Source organism: Ahaetulla prasina, chromosome 6 (assembly GCF_028640845.1).
Source record: "Ahaetulla prasina isolate Xishuangbanna chromosome 6, ASM2864084v1, whole genome shotgun sequence".
NCBI lineage: Eukaryota > Metazoa > Chordata > Lepidosauria > Squamata > Colubridae > Ahaetulla > Ahaetulla prasina.
In genome coordinates this window covers 82893770-82917822 of record NC_080544.1, presented here as the reverse complement: position 1 = coordinate 82917822, position 24053 = coordinate 82893770, and the positions used below count along the sequence as shown (strand labels likewise).

Sequence of the window (24053 nt, the reverse complement as noted above, 5' to 3'; positions counted from 1 at the left end):
ATTAATCACTCCCCACACACACACAATATACATAAAACTGAATTAAATGGGACTAAGATGTATTGAAAGACTTAGGTTTTATTGAAATCCAACAGTTTTGATATATAGTAAAATGTAAAGCTAATTATATAAAAAAGCAGAAACTCTATTTTGATTGGCTATTGTGTAGTTAAGCTTTATATATTTATTTCTTCCCTGAGATGAGATTTAACAATGATGTATTACATAGAATTTGAAAAAAATGAGAAGTTTAAAATTTGGAACAAGAGAAAAAGATACGTATTCTGAATGAAATAAATTATAAAAGTGGGAATATTACAGAAACCAAAACACATTACTATATATCCTATGATTAAACCAGTAATTTTCATAGCAATAGCAAAATATATTTGAGGATGCAGAGAAATATCTGTTATTAGCTCAGCAAAAGTTATGGCACACTAATTTAAAAAAATACACCGTGTATGAACATATCACATAAACATGTGCAATATATATGCCAAGCAATACTTAATCCTGATTTTAAAAGAAGACAAAAATCCCAAATGTATTTCAACCTAAGTCTTTCTCACAGAGTTTACAGTAGGCATCACATAGACTGAACAAAACCAAAAGGGTTATAAGTCCACAGACCATAATGAATTTTCCATCATAACTGACCTGAATTAAGTAGACTTTTAAAAAATCTTTATATATCATTGGAACTGCCTAATTTTCATAAAATCACTTGAAGTTTTAAATGAGTTGGATCAATATGCCATCAAAATTTGTTTTTATTATTTCTTTGTATACTTTAAAATACTTTTAATTAGTTCTTTTTCCATGCTGGTTGTTTGGATTTTTTAAATTTGTTTTGGTTGAGGAAGAATCTCAATCGTTCTGCAATTTTACCCCCATTCAAAAACCTACTAAAATACTGTAGGTATATGGAAAACTAATTGCAAATAAGTAAACACATGTGTTCATTAATGTTTGCTGTACTGTGACTCAATGTTTTAGGTTTCAGAAATTTATTTTTGAAAACATAATTCTTTACAATCAACGGTAATATTTTTAGCTCAGTGTTGAAAGGAGGCGTCGTTGGTGCTCTGAGCTTGGTTGTTTTCTTGCAGACGTTTCATTACCCAAACTGATAACATCATCGGTGCTAGCATGATGGTAATGAAATGTCTGCAAGAAAACAACCAAGCTCTCTGAGCATTAAGCATCTCATAATTCTTCAACAATCTTGAAAAACTATTAAAAAACCAGCTTTTTACAAGGAATTAATTTTGAAATAAGAGTAGAAAGAAGTATCTGTGAAGCTTGTGCAACTATGTAAGAAATCAGAATTAATAGTCACAACATTACAGGCAGTCCTCAACTTACAACCACTCATTTAGTGATCATTCGAAGTTACAACACTGATAAAAGTGACTTATGACCATTTTCCACACTTACGGACATTGCAGCATCCCTGTGGCCATGTGATTAAAATTCAGACGCTTGGCAACTGGCATTTATTTATGACAGTTGCAATGTCCTGGGTCACCTTCTGTGATCTCGTAAGCAAAATCAATGGAGAAGGCAAATGTACTTAACCGTGTTACTAACTTACAATAATAACTAACAACTGTGGCAAGAAACTGTGACCTAATAAAATGAGGCACAATTTACTTAACAAATGTCTTGCTGAAATTTGGGGGTCACTTGTGGTCATAAGTCGAGTACTACCTGTACTGATGTTTATTAAAATAGTGCTACTGCAAAATGTCCATTCTATTCTTAAAAATCTGGGGGCCCATCATGTCAATGCTTTCGCTTTGGAGACACCAGTGTGCAATATCATTTTGCAGAGCAAGCTTTATTTTCTACCACAAACCCAAAAGTAATTTTGTCACACATGAGCTCTGCATGTTTCCTAATGTAAATTGATATTTGAGTGGAGGCGGGAGTAGAAACCTGTTTTCTCCAGAAGATGCCACTGAACAATGTTAAATAATAAGATAGCATTATACTTTGGAATAGGGAAACCAAATGTCAGCCTATAAAAGACAAACATGAAAAAGTTCAGTAGCAACATAAAATCTTAAGAATTGGCAGCTTAAGGCTCCCAGATTTCGAGCTAGGGTGGTTAGATTTCCATGTTGAGTATGTTACATGCTTGTTATTCACCATCTTATTTATTGTTGATTGCATATTTGTTATTTTGTTTTTAAGTTGTGAGCTGCCCAGACATTTGGAGTCATGTGGCATATAACACAAATAACAACAACAACAATAATGAAATTATTGCATTGCATTGGAACTCTTCATCACCACCAACTTTTAAACTAAAAGTTTCTTTAATTATGATTATATGTTAACCGTAAGAGTAATAATTAACAACCAAAATAGCAAGTTGTGCTCTCCTGGACTTCCAAATAGTATAATAATAATAAAAAACTTATTTGCCAGCAATCACAAGAGACAATTTGAAATAGGTATCTAGATGTTGTTTGCTATCTACAGAATTATGTTGATCAGAAATAGTTAGTACTCAGAGGACCAACATGAAAGGCCAAGAAAGCCACAAACAAGTCCCAAAATTCACAATGGCAAACCATTTCAGTATAGTTGTGGAAAAAATACCATTGATATGTTAAGCTCAACTCAAGGAAAATTTGGCTTTGTAGATATTATATTTGTAGATGATTATTACTAGGACTTTAAACAGCCTAAAAATAGCATATTTTTATTTATTTATTTATTATTCTATTAAGCAAAGAATTCTGGAAGATCAAAATATCCAAATTTTAGATCTTGTTGGCCTTAGAAAGATACTATCATAGATTACCAGTATACTGTTTTTTTCTTTTTGTGCTATTGTAAAAGAATTTCAGTCTTAAAACATCACCAAATGAGAACTCAAAAGAACCTTAAACCGTATAAGAAGCTATGCAAATTTACAACTTAGCAAATCAAAATAATTATAAGTCCACGTATGATTATATGTTTTCTGAATCCAAAACTGTTTATATACATGGAGGACATTATAAATGGAAAGTACAACCCTTTTTTCTACATTTTTAACCTTATTTGTTACTACAAATGTATTTGAATATTTGCTACTCAAAAGAATAACATGGGAACCAATAGTGGCTGCAGCACATTTGAAAGAATTGTGGCTGGAGCCAGAGTACATTTTGTCGGAAATAAACTTACTCAATGAAAAACCTTTTCTTCAATGAATTAAAATTAAAAGTTCACATAGTTCAAAAATAATTTTTGTTTTTCAATGTCTGGTCTAAAAATATTATCCTTTAAGAAAGTGGGATCGCCTTTTGGATTTATGAAAGTTTTGAGTAATGCCAAAGATTATGTAGGGAGATTCCAAACATCCATAATATATATGAAATTACTTTTGCTTCTTTCTTCAATATATTATTCAGATAAGTTTATCAAGTGATTTAAGCTGATTTACTCACAGTAAATGAAATTTCTTTATTTAAATTAGTTTACTTAGTTCATATTTATGAGAGCATAAAGGCCGATTACTTGATCGTACAATTTGGGCCAGGAAAGAGACTTCAACTTGTTAAGGGAATCTGAACATCACTTGGTCTTCTGAAGTCATGACATAGAAGGTAAGTTACTCTGCATATAATTTGTTTATATAATTTAGTTTTACAATGCACCATTCACTCAGCAATATACTCTGAAAATATACAAAACTTACATAACCAAATCAGTATTGTTCGTCAGCCATCAATTATCCAAACCAGTTTAAAAGACAGCCAGTACTTCTCAAGATTGATTTTAAACCACAAATATTCTATAAAGGCCACATAAAGCAAATGACTTTTTCCCAGGGAAAATATTAGAATATTAACTAATTTTGCCACCTTAATAGACATGAATATAAAGAGTTAGATCAAGACTCCACTGGTTGCATTTAATCCACACTAAATTTAATAAGTCTAAAATGCAACTTAGTCTGGATCTAATCAAAAGCAAAAACTTGTAATCAAGTTAATACCTGCATTTTTTTCTAAAACTGAACTGGCTAAATTACTTTAAAAAAAACTATACAATATTATTGCACTCCTTGAATGTGCAGTTCTTCGACACATACCAGCACTGAAAAGGGATCTTGCATTAAGTTTTTCAGAAGGTACAACATGAAGACAAGTAGATCATCCAGCCTGTACCAACAGCTTTCTGTCTTCAGTACAGACCTTCATTTATTTCATTCATGTTGCCTTTGGAAAGTATCACTTAATGTCTGAAAGCAGAATAAATCAAAACAAAACAAGTTACAAGATAGCCTCATAAAGTAAGCTCAAAGAAAATCTCAATACAAAGATATTCAATAAAAAAGGATTAAAAATCCACCCGAAAGTAGGATTTCTACATAAGCAGACTCTACTTCAGCATCCCCCAATCTTTTGGGCACCAGGGACCGGCTCCATAGAGGGTGGTTTTTATGCAGTCCAGGAGTTGTGGTTTCGTGCATTGCCTTGATCTCACACATGCGCAGATGGGGCTTTACTGGCTTGCGTGGACAGGTTCCTGGCGGGCTGCAGACCAGTCCCAGTCTGCAGCCTGGGGGTTGGGCATCCCTGCTCTACTTCACTGCTTAAATAGCCTAGATCGGTACAGAATATGATCAGAAAGGAAAGATCTATGTCTAACTGTCAGAAAATTCCAACTGCTCCTTCTTGATCAGCCAAATGCTTTAACTAATATTAAATAATCGTATGATACACACACGCACCCCCCCAAGCAAATGAATCATTTAAAAAACTTACAAGAAGTTTTCAGTACTGATGAATGGGGCTATGATCTATGATGTGGCATTTGCTCCATATGCACATTGAGTTTCATTTCATTATCAAGGATTTGAACAAGTTGCTGCATGGAAGGAAGATGCCCAGATTCCAGCTTAGACCACACTGGGACATCTAAAAAGCATAGGGAAAAAAAGGGTAAAATATGTAAGGTGAAGGAACAGCTTTTATATCTACCTACATTCAAAGTACTTATGCAATCTATGGATACAAGCTTTTGAAATCAAAAAGGTCAGAATATTCTGGTTCCTTCTAAACCAAGCAAGAATTCCACAATGCTGAAAAAACCACAGAAAATATAAACATTGCAATTCTACAAACAAAATTTATTCTCAGTAAGCCTGGAAGAGACAACACACATGCAAAACCATCAGTGTTGTTGATCTAATTACTCTGTAGTTAAGTATATCATTCATGAAGATTTTGGGATATCAGTGAGTATCTGAAGACTATAAATTCAAACAATTCCTTCTTTTGTTAAGGATTCCAAACATTGAGCGTAAAAAAGTTAACATTGTTATTAATGTAAAGTTTTGAAAAGGAAAACCAATATTTATTCATGCTCGGATTTCATTTCAGTTTCTTTCTAACATCAAACAGTAACACATAAATTCTCAGCCAAATTTAGCAGGCTCTTGAAAATACATGGCCATTTTAAAACATTAGTTCAGAACAAAATACATGCATGAAAAAACTCCTATTCCCTTTTCTTATTTGGGGATTTCCAAAATGAGAAACACGAACTGACTACTCTCTAAATTCAAATGAAATGACCTTACTAATCTAAAGATGATCATAACTAACATTATTTTTACTGTGCTAGGATACAAATGTAATAAACAAAAAGGTAAAATAATCTTAATTTTGTGAAAGTTTAGGGCTCAGATCCAAAGAGGTTCTTTTTTATCTTTAGAAAACCTATGTCTGATCTTGGGTATCAAATGGCGTTTATAAATTGATAAAATTCTTAACAAATAAAGTGCCTTCAAATCAAGTTTGATGCCAATCTGTATCTTAGATGGGTACCTAAAGTGCATTTTAAACTTAATGGAAGACAAATAATTACTGAAAACTTACCATTTAAAGTTATTTCAAATGCACCTGTTGACATACACTGGTTCTCAATCATGTTGCTCAGGAAGAAAACCATCATACAAGCATATACCTAAAAAGAGCATTTATCATAGTTATTAAATCACACAATATATTTAAGAGTTATGTAACATATTTGTAAATTCCCTCAATTAAATTGATAGCAATATGTTATGCATACTTCTTTATTATTCTAATAGGGTTTTACTGATTTGCTATTTTTATATTGCAAAAATCATTTAGATTTAGAAAAAAATAGACATCAATAATACTGGCAACATCAAATTTTAACAGAAAAATAACCTAAGAAGTACAATATATAAATACTGTGTGTGTGTGTAACAAATGCTCCATAAAAAAAGCAATAGTTTCACAATCTGCTTATTAATATGCTGCTTCAACCCTAATAATACCTAATGCGAATTTGTTTAGTATTATTCAAGGATGAGATTATATAAATCTTACCAAGATGGCTCTGAAAATTTTTTAGTCAAACATTATAAAAGCACTTCAAAAATACATTTTCCTCAAAGAAAGTATATAACCAGGGTCAAGTTATTAAACTTCAACCCATTCTTCATTCAGTTACTTATTTTAAAGTGTTTCACAAATTCTAATTTTGAAGACGTTAAATAGAATTTTAAACACTCTTATTTCAACTAGATAGAAGTGCTATCTAGAAGTGTTTTTGTTGCTATTAGAACAGAATTTTTTATTGGCCAAGTGTGATTGGACACACAAGGAATTATTAATGTATTTAACTTTATTAGCTATCAAACTCCAATAGACTCTCCAAACTACTTGTAACAAAAAAAAGAAAAACGTATTATTTGTGGCATTTAAAAGGACCAAACATTATCATGCCCGTGTGAGAACCAATTTGCTGTGATAGTTAAAGGCACCAGACCAGAAGTCTGGAGGCTAGTCCTGTTTTAGGCACAAAGCCATCTGAGTGGCATTGGGTTGGTCAGTGACTCTCTTAGCCCTAGGACGAAAACAATGGTAAGCCACTTCCAAAAAATATTGCCGAAAAACAGGGACTTGTTCAAGCAATCCCGAGTTAAGACTAACACAGAAGAGTTAAGACTGACACCAGATTTGTGTGTACGTATATGTATACCGTATGCACGTATACATAAACATACACACAAAACTTACTTGCAGCCAAAAAATCTCTTTATGAGCAAAGATTCTTTTTCATTCCTAAATGAGATGTTTTAGTTGTATTTACTATGCTTGTAATGTTTTTAAAGTACATCCCGTTTCGAATGTTATGAGCAAGAGGATAACTCATGTAATGTGGTTCAATGAAGTAAACATAGTATAAAATCTGCTTCTAGCACAATTAAAAAATAAAATGCTATTAAGAAATAGTACCTTATTTTCTTGTCCCCACTGCCAGATACTTGGAGTTTGCATGCCAAATAAAGCAAAAGGATCCTTGCCAACAATAATGAAGCCTATTAGCACTAATTTGAAGACTGACAAGAAAGATGCTATATGTCTGGTAGGAAAAAAAAGATAATTACCAGAGTAGAATAAAATAAATTTAACTAATCTAAAGAAACAAAAGTTATGCCATGCCAATGTGAACGCCAGTGTATTTTGCTTTACCATATATCTGAAAAGCTGCACATAAACTTTAAAGAGGATTAACAATGGCTGAATATTATTCTTAAAAAATGGAGTCCTTGGTGTTCTCTGAACTTAGCTGTTTTTTAATACCAGTAGGTATTTTGTTACTTTTCAGACTGTTACATTAGTATTATTGTACACAGTCATTAAAACTAAACCAGAATGCAATCAAATATTGCTTTTGAGATTCATAACATTACAGAACTTGATATCTCCAATCCATTCAGGTAAATCAAGGATGTCAAACTCATGTCGTTGTGACAGCGTCATGTAATGTACTATTTTCCCCTTTGCTAAACCGGACATGGGCGTGGCCAGCACATGACATATCTGGCCCACAGGCCGTGAGTTTGGCAGCCCTGAGGTAAATTATTTAACATATTTTAACTCAGAACTAACTTACCTATATATAGGTTGGGGAAGATAGTTTTCCCCTTCAATGCGGATGTCTGGGTACCGCTGGCTAATAACCCGCATGTACTCTTCAAACACCCGCCTGTATCCTCAGGAAACACTGCACAGAAGTATTTTATCACAATTAGTATTGGTATGATTGAGCATTTTATACATACATATACAGACACAACCCTCCCCTCCACATCACTCTGATAAATTCAATGATATGGAAAAAGATCTTTCTCTAGAACTCAGATAATAAGACAGATAATTAGACAGTCAAATAAGACAGATAATTAGAAATACTGGCAAGAGCCACCTGAGATAAAACAAGAACGAATACCCTAAAAAGTGTTTTGCTAGTTAATAGTTGCTGGAAGTTCTCACCATAATACCAGTGATTTTGTATAGAAAAATGCTTGATATATAGATTTATACTGAGGTTGTACAATTGTTTCCCCTGATTATATTATATTGGAAAATGTCTAATACTGATGTCTAATACTGATATTTTATGGTTTTATTGTGACATTAATTTATACCGTATTTTTATTTATCATACTGCATGTAGATACACACTATATAAAACTATAGCTAACTTTAATCCCACCCAGGAGGCTTTGACCTTTAAAATATTAGCAAAAATGAATAGAATAGAATAGAATATAGTAGCAATTAAACAAGATTACAATTTTTTTGTGCAATACAATTTGTAACATAAAATTATTACTTTGTTGCTTCCATAATGTTTCACATTACTATTTGTTACAAAGCCTTTCAGTAATCAGTTTCTATAGTATATTTGAATGTACAACAATCCTGTATTATCATGATAAGAAACAATTGGAAAAATCAGAATAACAGTTTTGGTAGTAAACCAGTCTCTTTGATCCAATAATTAGTATAAAACAATAAATCCATTTGTTGTATTCTTTTGCTCAAATGACTCCTTCCAAAAGTCTTTATCATACACTAAGGCAGGGGTCTCCAACCTTGGCAACTTTAAGACTTGTGGACTTCAACTGAATTCTGGGAGTTGAAGTCCATAAGTCTTAAAGTTGTCAAGGATGGAGACCCTTGCACTAAGGATATTATGATCATGCAGTCTAGTTCAAGAACTAGATACTGTATTGATTTCCATAATGTTGAAAGTCAATTTTCTGCTTTACAGTTGCTCTCATGGAGATTAACTTTTTTCAAAAAACAAATTTTAATAAAATTAATTTTAACCAGAATACATAGACTGTCAGCTTTGGAAGCCATACAGGGCCGGAAGCTTCCATGCTGCCACTTTCTCATATGTGGGAAAATAGGAGGGGGGATTTAGTAGAGGGGTTGGCATTAGACATAATAACATTCTTCCTGCCAGTCAAGGTCAGGCCAGTCCTGCATCTGGAGAAGTAGTAGTCAGAGTGATGTCTCGAGATGGGACAGTTGGCGATTGGAGCATGTGATCAGCAGACGAGTCAGGGGGTGGGTTTGGGGTTTTTGATTTATTGAGGGAAAACCTGTTTCTCTCAGATTCAGATTTTCCCAGATGTGCCAGTTTATCTATCCTGGTAAAAGAACTTTGAAAGATGTGTGCTTTGGAGTTTTTACTTTGCGAGGGGGTTTTCTGGAACACTGACATAGACTTATTTAGAGCTGTGAAAATCTAATTTACACTACTATTCCTGAGCTTAATGACTGAGGAATTGTATATAACATTATTTATTTATAAACTTTATTAAATGGCTTTTTTAAAAATAAAAACCTTAAACAACTAATGTGAAATTGTTTTTTAAATTATCTCCTGTTTTCCCACTTTAATTCCTATGTGTTTTGTTATGCTGATGCAACACTAATTCATCAGAGACATAACAATGCATGTTTAAAAATAGTAAGAAATAGGCATAAATATTCTTAATTCTGAAAGCTTCATAGAAAAAAAGAAAAGGTAATTAAGGAATCAAAAGATACTTAGAGTAGAACAAAAACTGAAATATCCTCAAATTTCAAAATCACAATAATCTTTAATCAAAGTTAAGTGGAGATTAGCTTGTTTAGTTTCAGATTTCCAATTCATAATATTGAAGTCTCATTTCCAAAAGTATGTACACGTATGATGTTGTAAAGGACTTGAAATTTTAAAACATATATTGTCAGTCCATGTTCACCTTTAACAATGATAAAAATTGTGCTATTTTAGAAATATATTTGCTAAAACCGATTGCTAAAAAATTCTTAGAATACAGTCAAGGAACATTTAATCCAGCAATATCAGGAGGATAATATCTCCAGCACCCATCACATTGGCTCTCCTGTCTCAGTGTCTTCAAAGCTGTAGTTTAACAAATCTAGGCAGCCTCTAGGAAAAACACTACATATATATGGAATGGAATGGAATTAAATGTTTAGTACGTTTACTGACAAGAATTCTCAGTCATCTTTTTAGAATTATTCAATTGCTGTGTTAATTCCATTCATATAAATTCAGGAGTTAGCTCCAGGAGTCTGCACTGCCTACAGGTTTACTTTTACAGTTGTTCCCGAAATGAATAACTAATCTTATGACAGATATGAGGATACAAACTGATTTGAATAACCTGTATTTTATTGCTTCACAACACACACATTATCAGATTAAAGACAACCATATCGTTTTTTCTACAATTTCTGAATTTCTCGTCCCTCATCCTCACTCCAATCAAAGAAATTCACTTAGTATGTAATCACACTATAGGCATTTCTAAACTGTCAAGTTATATTACAGGTAGTCCTTGACTTATGACCACAATTGAACCCAAAATTTATGTTACTAAATGAGGAATTTGTTAAGTGAGTTTTACCCCATTTTACGCTCTTTCTTGCCACATTTGTTAAGTGAATCTGGGTTTCCTATTGATTTTGCTTGTCAGAAGGTCACAAAAGGTGATCATATGACTCTGGGACACTGCAATCATTACAAATATGAACCAGTTCTCAAACATCCAAATGTAAATCATATGACCCTGAGGATGCTTCAACGGTCATAAGTGGGAAAAATGGTCATAAGTCACTTTTTTCACTTTTGTCATTGTTACTTCGAATGGGCACTAAATGAACTGTTGTGTCAAAGACTACATGAACTCATCTACCTTCAAGCTGGGTGAAAATTACGCTGGCATAATTCTGCTGTCCCATTGCTAAATCCTATCCTGCTGTATTGCCAGTGCCCAAAGTAACCTCCAACAAGAGAAGTAACAAAATTTAATAATCTGACTGTTTATATACACCTTGAAGATGTCCCAGGACAGCATCAGAGTAAGTGGGAAAATACTATTTTAATGTAAAACTGTCAAGGGTGCTAAGGAGAAGATGAAGGAAAGCAATATGAAACGGCATAAAGTCCATACTAATGAATACTTTCCAGCACTATATATTATAAGTTATCTTCAACTTACAACTTAAATTGAGCCCAAAATTTCTGTTCCTAAGTTAAGTGCCTTTTGCCCCATTTTATGACCTTTCTTTCCACAGTTGAATCACTGTGGTGGTTAAGTTACTAATGCGGTTGTTATATTAATTTTGGTTCCTCACTGACTTTGCTTGTCAGAGGGGCACAAAAGGAGATCATATGATCTCGGGACACTGCAACCATTATAAATACATGCCAGTTGTCAAGTCTCTGAAGTTTGATCATGTGACCACTGGAACTGCAACAGTTGCAAGTATGAAAAATCCTAAGTCCCTTTTTTCAGTGCCATTGTAACTTCAAACGGACATTAAGTGAATGGTTGCAAGTTGAGGACTACCTGTCCTGTTCCCAACTCTGTAACAGAAAATAACCAGCTCATGTTTTGCTGTTAACCACTTAGAGTATTTATCTGATCTAATTCCAACCTCACTTTACACACCTCATTTAGCATAATTTCAAAGTAAGTATACTCAGTAATCTACAGAAATGTAAATGAAAAGGCTAATGAGATCATTTAAAAACTGGATCTTGCCTGTTTAATATGCAAACTATGGGATGTGGCAAGTTTGCCTTGGGTAGGAAGGAGAGTCTGCTTTGTCAATAATTCTTGGGGGTGGGAGTGGGAGGGGGAGAAAGGCAAAGGTTTTAGTACTTCCTATTACAATCCTGTATTTTTCTAGCCTCACAACTGCCTGCCTACTCTATCCTACCTACTCAGACTATCTCCTTGCTGTCATTCTTAATAGTAGCTGCAACCCAACACCGAAGCCAGCAAGCCCCAGCCGGTTTCCCTAGAAAAGAGCCCAACCTGCAGAGCCATGCAAGAGCTTTGCATGCCGTTCATCGCCTCCTCCGCTTCTCTCAGGCGCCACCAGCTCTCCGCCTCCTTTCCCCGTCACTTCCAGAGCTTCAGGATCGGCCCCTTCTATCTACCTCGATTCTCCCCCACCCCCCACCCGCCCTCCTCCCTCTCCCCATCACACCCGGCGCTTCCACTTGGGTCGGTTCCCGTCGCGACATTCCTTGCCGCTTCCACACACAGCAGCCTCGCGCCCGCGCTTTGCCCCAACCCTTCTGCGCCGCTTCCTTCACTCCCGAGAGCACGGAAATGAGGAAGCGGCGCCGACGACGGGCTGCGGCTGAACTTGGCTCCGGCTTACGGTCGGGAAGCAGCGGGCAACGCAACAGGCCTCCGCACTCACCAGATCTGGAACTTGAGCAACGGCCCGGTGGCGTAGGCCATGCGTAGTTTCTTCCCAGGCGGTAGACCGCCCGGCTGAGCCCCAGCGCCGCTCAAGGCCACCGCCACCAGCAACAGCAGCGCCAGGGACGGCTTCATCTTGCTCCCGCTGCCCTCTGGACCCAGAACGGCTTCCCCTCCCCCCCCTCCCCGCCGATCCTCTGGGCCCGGGTGTGGAAAGCTTCCGCCAACAGCGACCAGGTCACGCGAGCCGGCGTCGTAATGCGCCTGCGCCGGAATGTACCTATCGCGAGCCTAAAGGGAAAGGCTGCTCCAACCGCCGCCGTCTCCTGCCCCCCCCTTCCTCCCCCTTTCCTCCTCAGGAGCGGGGAATGAACGGCCGGGCGCTGGCATCGCTCAGGGAGGGTCGTAGGAGATCCTCGCCTCCGCCTGAGGTAAAAATACGCGGGGATGACCCTCTTCTGTAATTGCGACGGAAATGAATACTACCGCGCCTGCCTCAGATATGGTGTTGTGACAGTCGTTGTGTATAAAGCAGGAGGTGTAAATTCATAGCTACTTCTTTGCACGTTGATTGGAGGTTACCCTTCTTTACACGGGGTTGGGCGAGATGGAAGATCCACCTGCCGTGAGGGGGAGAGATGCTTGAACTATCGAGAGGCGAATGGCGAGGGCTTTTAGGTGTCTTGGAAATGTGGGGGCATGTTGTGGGTGTTCTCATAAGGTGATTGCTGTGGGAGAATTTGCAAATGGTAAGCCTGGGCTGCCCAAAAAACATCTGGGCCGAATATGACCCGCAGGATGTTCTTTACAACCCCAGCTTTTTTAAAATGTGTGTGATAAAAGTCCCCTCTCCCACACACAAACCTGGGAGTTTTCATTAAAAAATTTTGAAACCGTGGAGTGCAGAGGCTTATTTGAAATAAACTATACACAATAAACTGTTACCTGGAATTTTAGCCTTCATTGTTAGCATTTTAATAAAAGTAATATTAGCATTTTGGCGTGGCATCCATGCCACCTTTTGAAATTCAGGAAACCATGTTTTCCTTATAAGCCAAAACCATTTCTTTTATGGGCAATAACTAATCTTTTCAGCAGGAGAGGGAGCTTATTCTGAATGTCCTTGAACACCCTTGCAGTTTTAAGAAAGTTACAAGCTCAACTGGAAAAAAGGAGTTCTACCCGTAAATTTGCCACTTTTAGAATCAATGTTTTCCATTGTTCAATTCTCACATTTAATCACATCTGATCAATTGCTTTCCCACAAATCACATATACTGAATGTATCATTTATTTCTGTACCTTATATTTATACCCTATATAAAGATTTCATTCCCTTAATAAATGCTTTTTGCTTTTCTTGAATTACTTAGTGATTCATATTTTTGGGCTGGTAAAAAAGCCCCTTTGCAAAGGTAAAAATGTTTTTCTCTCCCAAATTCAAGGATCAGGTCTTCAGCTCCACACCAACTTGGGTACCTGAATTTCAAAGCAACAAAACTAGCACTTTAAAAAAAAACCTGTCAGTTTCCAATTTTCTTTTCTTTTATTTAAAATAATATTTTGGGCTGAGAAATTAATAACTGCCACATTTTAGTCACTGAAGTTTTCTTGGAAACAGAACTATACCTGCTCAGGTTGGCATGGCTGGCATAATTGCTGGTAATCCTTATGATTTATGTTTTTTTGTGTGTGTTTTTTTTTGCATTTATATCCCGCCCTTCTCCGAAGACTCAGGGCGGCTTACACTATGTCAAGCAATAGTCTTCATCCATTTGTATGCTATATACAAAGTCAACTTATTGCCCCCCAACAATCTGGGTCCTCATTTTACCTACCTTATAAAGGATGGAAGGCTGAGTCAACCTTGGGCCTGGTGGGACTTGAACCTGCAATATTGCAAGCAGTTGCTGTTAATAATAGGCTGCATTAGCCTGTTGCGCCACCAGAGGCGCAACATGTTGATATATTGACCATCATTTGTGTTGTAAACCTTGATGAAGGTATCTTTTCTTTTATGTACACTGAGAGCATATGCACCAAGACAAATTCCTTATGTGTCCAATCACACTTGGCCAATAAAAATTCTATTCTATTCTAATACTATTTCTGAAGTTAAGAGAATATTATTCCATATTCCAAAACTTGAAAGTTAAGGAAATGTGACATTCTTTTGAAGAATTATGCTACCAAAGAATCCCTGACTTGAAAGAGAATGGCTATTTCTGTTTTTAAACTACTGAGAGTAGCAGTTTATGTTTATTTTATTAACATAGCACTGTATATGTAAAACACTTCTACAGCAAGACTGATAGTACATTTAGGTACCCTAAGAACAACATCTTTTTCTCAAAGAGGAGTCTCTTCCTTCCCCTAAAATGAGTCATCTTCTTGTGCCATATCCTTCATCAGACGTTGGCGATCATGTTGGTGATCTTATTTTTATCAACAGCCAGATGAAAAAATGTTGATGAGTTTTGTCCAAGCCAGTCCCTTAGATTTTGAAGCCATGATGTTCTTCTACCTGGATCTCGTTTGCTTTCAATCTTTCCTTGGAGGAAATGGTTGAATTGGAATTATATGGTCATTAATGAAATTGGGACTAAGACTGCATTGGTTGCTAAAATGCAATTAAGATTAATTCTAAGGTTATGCCTAAAACTTTTGCTAATTGAAGACAATTCTTCTCTGAACAAAATATGGAGCCAGGTCGATTCTCTTTTGACAGAAAATAATATTTCTTTGCCCCAGATAGGGGCAAAGGGAGCATGCTGGGGTTTTTTAATTTCCATATGAATGATCACTTACCAAAAAGTAAGGTTAAAATGGATTATTGTTCATCTTTTAAGGACATTGTTATTTCAACATGAATATCAGACCAAATAATGGCTAATATTGTAGATTGGACAATGCATCTTGTTTTATTTTAAATGCAGTTTGTAGGGTTTAGCTATGTAACTTACTAAAAAATTCAGATACTATTCAGATACCTCTGAGCTTAGACATCTGCCTGCCACATGGAGGATTAAAATATTCTTTTTCAAAATAGAAAGCTGAAGTTTCTTTTAGATGAAATTCTGTTACAACTCTAATGTGGCAATCTGCTAGTTATCCTGATCTCTACACCCCTAAACAGTAGACCGTGATACAATGTACTAGCAGATGTCTTTTTTCCTCAGAAAGATTCGAGATTTTCTAGATTCGAGATTTTCTAGATTTCCCATAAGAAAAAAAATCCTTACTGTGACCTTCTGGATTCATCATAAGTAACACAGTTGCATAATTAGTCTCCAAGGAATCCTGCTTCAAAAATAATGATCCTCCTGGGTGTCACTCCAAGGTATCAGTCTGTTATTAAACATAAAAATAAGAGTAACCAATGAGGACATCAAATTGTCCACACTATATTTTTGAATCACAATTTTCCTTACATAACATTTCTTGCTGGAACTAAGAATATAGTAGAAACTGCAGCACCAAAAGAAATGGACCTCACATGCAGGAAAATGAAGATGTTTATCTAAGTTTATCCATTGAGCTTTGCAAATGGGGAAAATGAAAATAAAAGAGTTGTGTGGCTATTAAATTCAAATAAGTAAATAAAGGTAGACTGCATTTGCACAATATGGGCTGATCCATTTTATAGTGGAGAACATTTACATGGATTTTTTTTCCAGTCCATTCATTTCCTTTCTGTCAGGCTCAAAAGACCATCAATGAGAGCTGATATTTACAATATTTTTCATCAGAATTAAGAAAAAACAGTATGGTAAACCTTCTAATCATAGCTAGTCCTTGACTTGGTCACTTTGCAACCATTCAAAGTTATGACAGACCTCCCCAGAATTAATAACAACCAGTTTTGAAGTTCCAACAGCCAAACCCCAGTCACCTAATCACATTTTGGATGCTTTGTAATCAGCCCACATTAACATCTCTTTGCAATGTTCACAGTCATGTGACCAAGGTTTTCAGCATTTTTTGCCAGAAGATGGTGTTAACTAAAATGGGCTTACTTAGTGACTGCCACATTCACTTAATAACCACTGCATTCATTTAATAATGAATGCAGTCACCACAGAAAAGATCATAAAATTGTGTGTAGCAATGTGGTGATGCACTTAATGACCATCATGACTTAAAACCGTAATTCCAGGCTCAGTGATAGTCATAGGTCAAGGAATAACTGACTAACCTTAACTAGGTTCAGAAGCTAGATAGAACTTCCTAAGAAATCCCAACACTATAGACTAGACCAGTGATTCCTAACATGGGGCCTATGCCCCACAGCATTGATTTTTAATGGGGGCAATTGGAATCTTGTTTAAACCAAGTTAATGGCCTTTTAAGCTTCTTCCTGTGAGTAGTTCACTTTCTGAATAGTAAGAATTATATGTGGGGGGGGGGAAGGCATCAGGATTTTAAGATGCTTAGGTGGCATGGCTAAAAAAAGGTTGGAAACCATTGGACTATAAGAAGGGTTTTTTCACTCTCTTACCTAAGATTTATATAAAGGATTAATTAAATTCCACAAAGAATTATACTAATAATATTACAAGTCTCATGGAATTTGTAAGACATAAAATATAAAGTTTTGAAAAGTACACAGTATTCTTATTCCTACAAATTACTATGTTTGATCAAAAGTTGCCAGTGATCTTTATATCTCACTAACCATAAGAAATTTTAATACTTTCAGAGTATTGTCTTAAAACTGCTATGGGAAAAATACCACAAATATCAGTGCAATTCTAAATATATGTTCCTCAGAAATAAATTTTCAGTATTCTTTTTGATGAGTTAGAATTTCTTCTATTGCTGGTTATAATTATCTTTTTCTGCTTTTTTCTGCTTTGTGAATAGATGGTGTGGCCTTATTGCTTTATGCTCTGCATGCTAAGCAAAGATATAACGCTTTGGCTTTCAAAACTGTGAAAAAGATCAGCCAATCATAGCAGTGCTGCAGTGAGGATTTTTGCTTTAGGTCTCAAGAATGATATATTTTATTTTTGGGGATAATTTTCTATCAGGGCTAACTACCGAGTGAGAATGGAAAACGAGAACAGAGCAGCTTATATTATAGTTGCACAAATGCACAAATATTTCCACAGTTCTTATTCTGTTCTTAACTTGGTGGAGTCTACAGTGTATAGATAACCACAAACCGCCTCCTAAAACTGTTCAAACCACTAATAGAACTGCAGTTCTGGTTTTACAGTCATTTGAAAATCACTCTTGGGTAATTTCCAGTTTGAGCAATCAGTATATTTGATCTAACCCATTTTTGTGAACTAAGGAGAATAAAAGTCAAAAACATTGTTTCTCAGTTGCTGCTCTGGTGTGGCTTTGTCCTCTCTTTGTCCATAATTCTAGGGAGAGGCAAATCCTCTCCCTAGAATTATGGTATAACTTGCTTGATCTCTTCTAATCTCCGGAAGCTGTGGAAGAGATTTTCAAAAATGTTTGGTTGAATAATTTGCAATTGCCATCTTTAATTTATTTCATTTTGAATTACTTTATTTCATTGTTAATGTTTTATTGGTTCTATTTGTTTATTCTTCAACAGTATAATAATTTATCCTTTAATTCTTGTATTTGATTATTTACCAGTTGTTTTGAATTGTTTACCAATTGTTCATAATTACACTTATGTAATGGTTATGAATGTTGTTGATTGTTTTACAAAGTGTTATGAGTTGGTATTGATTTAGTGGTATACAAGTAGATAAAATTATAACAAAGTTCAAAACCTCCATTTCCAGATTAAAAAATAAATAAATAAAGCTATTGGGTTTGTGATGCTCAGGCACAACTCTACAATTAAATCAGGCTCACCAGCTGCATGTGGGCCACCAAACAAACATACTGTATGCTGGCCATCACATTTTTTCAACATTGCCGAATAGCAGAATGGTGCAACAGCTCTTCCTTTGTGATTATTTCTGAGGTTAAGATTAATTCTGGCTCTTTTGCCTCTATGAGTTGTGCAGGCCTGATCTAAAGTAATGGTGTATTGGCACTGAATAATCATCTTATGCCACCATACCACATTCTTGGAAGTAGTATGGAACTAGTTTGAACTAGTCTGCTTCTTAGACTTTTTTAGAATAGAATAGAATAGAATAGAATAGAACAGAACAGAACAGAACAGAACAGAACAGAATAGAATTTATTGGCCAAGTGTGATTGGACACACAAGGAATTTGTCTTGGTGCATAAGCTCTCAGTGTACATAAAAGAAAAGATACCTTCATCAAGGTACAACATTTACAATACAAATGATGGTCAATATATCAATATAAATCATAAGGATTACCAGCAACAAAGTTACAGTCATAAGTGGAAAGAGATTGGTGATGGGAACGATGAGAAGATTAATAGTAGTACAGATTTAGTAAATAATTTAAATTTTTAAGAAATTTTAAAAAAACTTACCAATGTAAAACCTAGTGCAGGTATTTTCTGATTATCTCCCATCTTAGTCCTGACAAGCTCCATCTTTCTTACCCCAAAGATGCTTTTTCAGGAAGCAACTGGACTTTCTTGTTTTTCTTTGAAGAGGTTTCACTTCTCATTCATTCAAGAAGCTTCTTCAGCTCTGACTGGATGGTGGGGAATGGAAGGATTCCATTCTGAAGCACCATCCAGTCAGAGCTGAAGAAGCTTCTTGAATGAGAACCAAAACATCTTCAAAGAAAAATCAGAAAGTTCAATTGCCTCTTGAAAAAGCACCTTTGGGACAACCATGACCTGGATGACTGAGAATCTCCATAGACATCCACCCTTTTTAATTTCTAAGCCAGATAAGCTTGACATTGCCACTTGCTTTGGCTCTTTGAGTTTCTTTACTTAGTGGGCAGGGGACATCAGCATCCACAGAAGCAAAAGGGCCAACCGATGAAATGAGCATCACATTTTTATGACACGGTACTTGTTTCACTACCTATGAGGTCGTATCCTCTGGGAATAAGAGGTCTATTGTTATTACTACTGCACTGTGATACTCATGGAAGAATCTGCATGTTTTAACCTCCATATTTTGAAGTGTAGTAGTCTTGCATATTCTGGTCTTTAACTGTAGTACAAGTCTGATAACAGCTTGATAGTCTTGGAATCAATACTGCCAACTTGAAGAATAACGACATGGCAAATTTAACTCACATGGATAAGCAATAAAGTGTTCAAATTCTGCATTAAAGTTAACATTGTTATCATTCTGTAAGAAGAAAAGCTACACAAATAAATAATGAGACACAAAAGAGAAAAATATGATACTTTAATTTACCAAAGTTGGGTCTTTTATATTACTTTCTTCCTCAGATGCTGGCCTCACAATCTGTTAAATTTGTTTTTTACTTTTCTGGTTCTGTATTTCACAAAGAAATGAAATTATATTCAAATCTTAATAAATAATCAATACAATAATTTTGGCGTCTTATTCTTCCCTAGTCAGGATAGCCAAATGTTCAGAATTATGTCACACAAGCCAGCTTTTTAAACTTTGTCCTTCATCACACTGTCTAATGGATTCTCCTTTTGACCGCTTCTTAACTGCTCAGTTTCCGTTTTCATACTAGATCTTTGTAGCTTAGATCTGGCAATTCTATTCCTTTTTTTTCCTGCTATGGCAGATTTAAAAATTATGCTATCTGGGTAGCTGATGGTCCATGGCTGACTAGTGAAAAGGCCAAAGATCTCATCTGTGCCCATGTGGGGCATGGGGAGAAAATAGCATTGTGCAAGAAAGCTAATGTGTGCGAGAAAACAAAAAGTGGGGAGAGAACATCAACATTCACAGGCCAAAAGATGAACCAAGGGACAGGTCACCCTTTTTGTGTGTGACACGATAATGCATGCAGGGATATAAAGCTGTGGTCATTTCATTTAACTAAAATATGAATTATGCAAATTCCTCAGGGGTGAGGGGAGAGTTTGCATGAGCTTGGTAAGTATCTAACATTACTTTTTCATATGATAGGATTTTTTTTAGTTGGAGATACATATAATTGGGAAAAAAAACATTCCTCATCACTGACATCATATCATGTCCTATTTTCTTAGGTAATTTTTAATCAGTACATCACTTATATTTATATACCCTACATTTCTTGAAACATATACACATTGGATTGTATATATCATACTGCTGTTCAAAAGCGTTACTCATTTTCACCACCATGAAAGAAGCATGTAGCATTTCAAGTATAAATATTTCTTATCTTTCAGTATACAGATAATCTTCAATTTACAATCACAAATGAACCCAAAATTTCTGTTGCTAAGTGAGACAGACGTTAAGTGAGTTTTGGCCCATTTTACAACTTTTCTTGTCACAACTGTTAAGTGAATCACCACAGTTATTAAATTAGTAATAAAGTTGTTAAGTGAATCTGGCTTCCCCATTGATTTTTTTTTGTCAGAAAGTTGGAAAAGATGATCACATGACCCCGGTACACTGTGACCATCATAAATATGAGTCAATTGCCAAGCATCTGAATTTTGATCACATGACCATGGGGATACTGCAATGGTTGTAAGTATGAAAAAAGGTCATAAATCACTTTTTTCACTGCCATTGTAACTTTGAACAGTCACTAAATGAATGGTTGTAAGTTGAGGACTATTTGTACTTTCCCTTAGGTGAGTTTTTCAAGTGGATGTTTATGGTATGATATGGTAGTTGTATTGTTCCTTCCATTCCATCTAGATGAAATGTTTATTTTATTCCTCTCAGAGGAATTGTTGAATGCTCTGATTCCAGGATGACATAAATCAAATAATTTATCTGAAAATGAAAATCTGTTTTTTAAAAAAGATGCATATATTAAATGTATTGTAAAATAATAAATGCTATACTGCTATTGATAACTTTGCATATTATTACAAATTCTAATGAACCAAAACATCCCCTTCCCATGAACTAAAAAACAATCAACCCTTTCAGTGCAGCCATATAACACATAGCAGATCAAGAAAAATTGATAAAGCTTAAGAAGATCAAGCAAGACTTTGGGAAGCAAAAGTATAAGATAAATCCCTAAAAGTAACTTTCTAGAAAGACACATTTTTGTAGAATACAGCCTTTGTTCTTTCAGTAAATGAAAGTTTTTATAGTTCTACCCCATTACTTCATTGATCTTACTAAACATGTTATGCTATGAACCAATTCAATGTAAATCTATTTTTGTACATCTAATTATTTGTATAATCTAATGAACATAATGTCAACCCTGAACCAGACCTGACTGAAGCCATTTTGAAGTTTCAGTGTTGCCACACTGAGCTGAGGGATAGGGACAGGGGAATAGAGATAGCTGGAGTTTTGTAGCTAAAACAAAATACTTTCTCCTGGGAATCAAGAACATTCCCGCAGGTGGCCAGAGAGAGAGAGAGGAGTGATGTGAGGAGTGAGACAACTGGATGGCACCTTGATTGGACCATGTGACTGATTGTTTGGGAAAGAGGGAAAAATTTTAATTAGGTGAAAACCGCAGGAACCTTCAGAATCGTTTTTCACCAGAACTGTGCCAGTATGATATATCCAATAAAACTATTCTTTGAGGAATCTACCGCCTTGGAGTTCTGTTTGCTATGGGCGTATTACTTGGAACCCTGACACATAATTCTATAAATATATGGGCTTTATCACTACAAATTCAGATTTGTTTATATTGCCTCTGGTATGATGGTACACAATCAGGGGTGGTCTGCTTATAAACTGCTTATAAACAAACTCTAGTGGAAAATACCAAGTTGATGTATTTAGATTTATATCCTAAAGAGTACATAATCCAGCATGATGTCATTATGCTAATAATGATGTGTGAGATTTAATATCATTAGAAATTATATCATTAACCAAATAATGGACAGAAAAAAAAGTCCAAGGATCTGTGGAAGAGTTTGTAATAATCCCAATCTGGTGGAAAAATCTTAACATTAAAGAATTGGTTCAAATACTGGCATGTGCATATCGCAAGACATTCATGTCTCTTTTCTATGGCACACTTGGTTGCACAAAGACAATGCGTGGGAGAACTCTTTGCTAGCTGCTTTTCCTGCCACTCGGGTTTAGGAAGTGCTTTCTCCTCGGTTTCATAAAAAACATTCTTATAGCCTGAATGTTTCATTTCCTGTGCTGATAGGAAACAACTATGCTATACAATTACTGTGATGAATACTGTATAAACAAATGAAATCTGAAGTGGACAGGATCAGGTGTGGACAGGAACAGGTGTGCCAGGGATATGAGAATTTACTACAGCAAACTTATGTTTCAGCAGACTATGCAGGACAATCCTGTCCTTTGCAAATGGTCTAGTCTCCATCTTCCTAGAGACAAAAGGCATGGGGTATTAATAGCAATAGCACTTATATATTGCTTCACGGTGCTTTACAGCCCTCTAAGCAGTTTAGAGAGTCAGCATATTGCCCCCAACAATCTGAGTCCTCATTTTGGAAGGATGGAAAGCTGAGTCAACCTTGAGGCACTCAGAATCGAACTCCTGAAGCGAGCAGTGAGTTAGCTTTGAAGTACTGCCTTCTAACCACTGTGCCACTACAGCTCTTAATCAAAAAACATCAATATCAAATGACAAAATATAATAGCCACATACAATGGATGGGTGGACCAGAATTCAGAACAGAATTCAACTGAATTTGTACTTTAGAAAAGGTGTATTAAGCAATTAAGGCGACATGAACTGATTAAAAAAACCCTGTTAAATGTGAACAAAATTTTAGTACTGTGAAAGCTAAACTACTAACAGCCCTTTGTAGGGATCTATAACATTGAGTGTCAAATGTGAGGGAAGCTGTTTAGCAGTGATGAGAAAGTCTATCATTTGCAAATGAAAAAACAATTGCTTGATTTTTCCACTAGAGGGCATTTAAAGCATTTGTTTCTTTTTCCTGCCAGGTATCTGCCATGTGACCTTATTTTGCAATAACCTTAGCATAATAGAATGGAAGGTTGGAAGAGATCTTAGAGATCACCTAAATGACCCCTATACCCAGTGCTACTACTACAACCATAGTGTCACTGATAGACATCCGTCCTGTTAAATGACTCCAGCAAGAGTATATTACCTCACACAATAGTGAGTTCTAAGGTGAGCAGCTGTTACTATTAGGACATTTTTCCCAATGCGAGACCAAAATGAATTTCCTTGCATTTAAGCCCCATTGTTTCTTTACTAGTCTTCAGGAACAATTCTGAATAATTTTGCCCCTTGTTCTACATAAACACCTTTAATAAACAAATATAAATAATATAATAAAATAATATAAATATATAGAATTTAGATTCTACGGTCTGATCTAAGCATAGTACACTAAATTATTTGCTACAACATCCTACCTGTCAACGACTTCTTCAGCTTCAATCTCAATAATACATGGGCAAACAATTGATACAAACTCAAGGTAAACCACTCCAAACTTGACTGCAGAAAATACAGCTTCAGCAAGAGTGATCAACGGC

At 35.6% G+C, this 24053-nt stretch overlaps 1 protein-coding gene and 1 long non-coding RNA gene across 2 annotated transcripts in view; one reads left to right on the top strand and one right to left on the bottom strand.

Annotated features, from left to right (window-relative positions):
• Nucleotides 1-60: 60 nt before the first annotated feature.
• On the bottom strand, nt 61-12798 carry SELENOT (selenoprotein T). The gene is made up of 6 exons (XM_058187116.1): nt 12570-12798; nt 7939-8049; nt 7278-7404; nt 5886-5973; nt 4770-4922; nt 61-4243 (listed from the first exon to the last, which is right to left on the bottom strand). The coding sequence occupies exons 1-5, from the start codon at nt 12704-12706 to the stop codon at nt 4798-4800; spliced, it is 588 nt and encodes a 195-aa protein (XP_058043099.1). The 5' UTR covers nt 12707-12798; the 3' UTR covers nt 61-4243; nt 4770-4797.
• Nucleotides 12799-12867: 69 nt separating this feature from the next.
• LOC131200415 (uncharacterized) overlaps nt 12868-24053 on the top strand; it is a 15591-nt gene continuing 4405 nt past the window's right edge. Inside the window, exon 1 of the long non-coding RNA XR_009155609.1 lies at nt 12868-13002. This is a non-coding gene — a long non-coding RNA (uncharacterized LOC131200415). The remainder of the gene's footprint in view (nt 13003-24053) is intronic.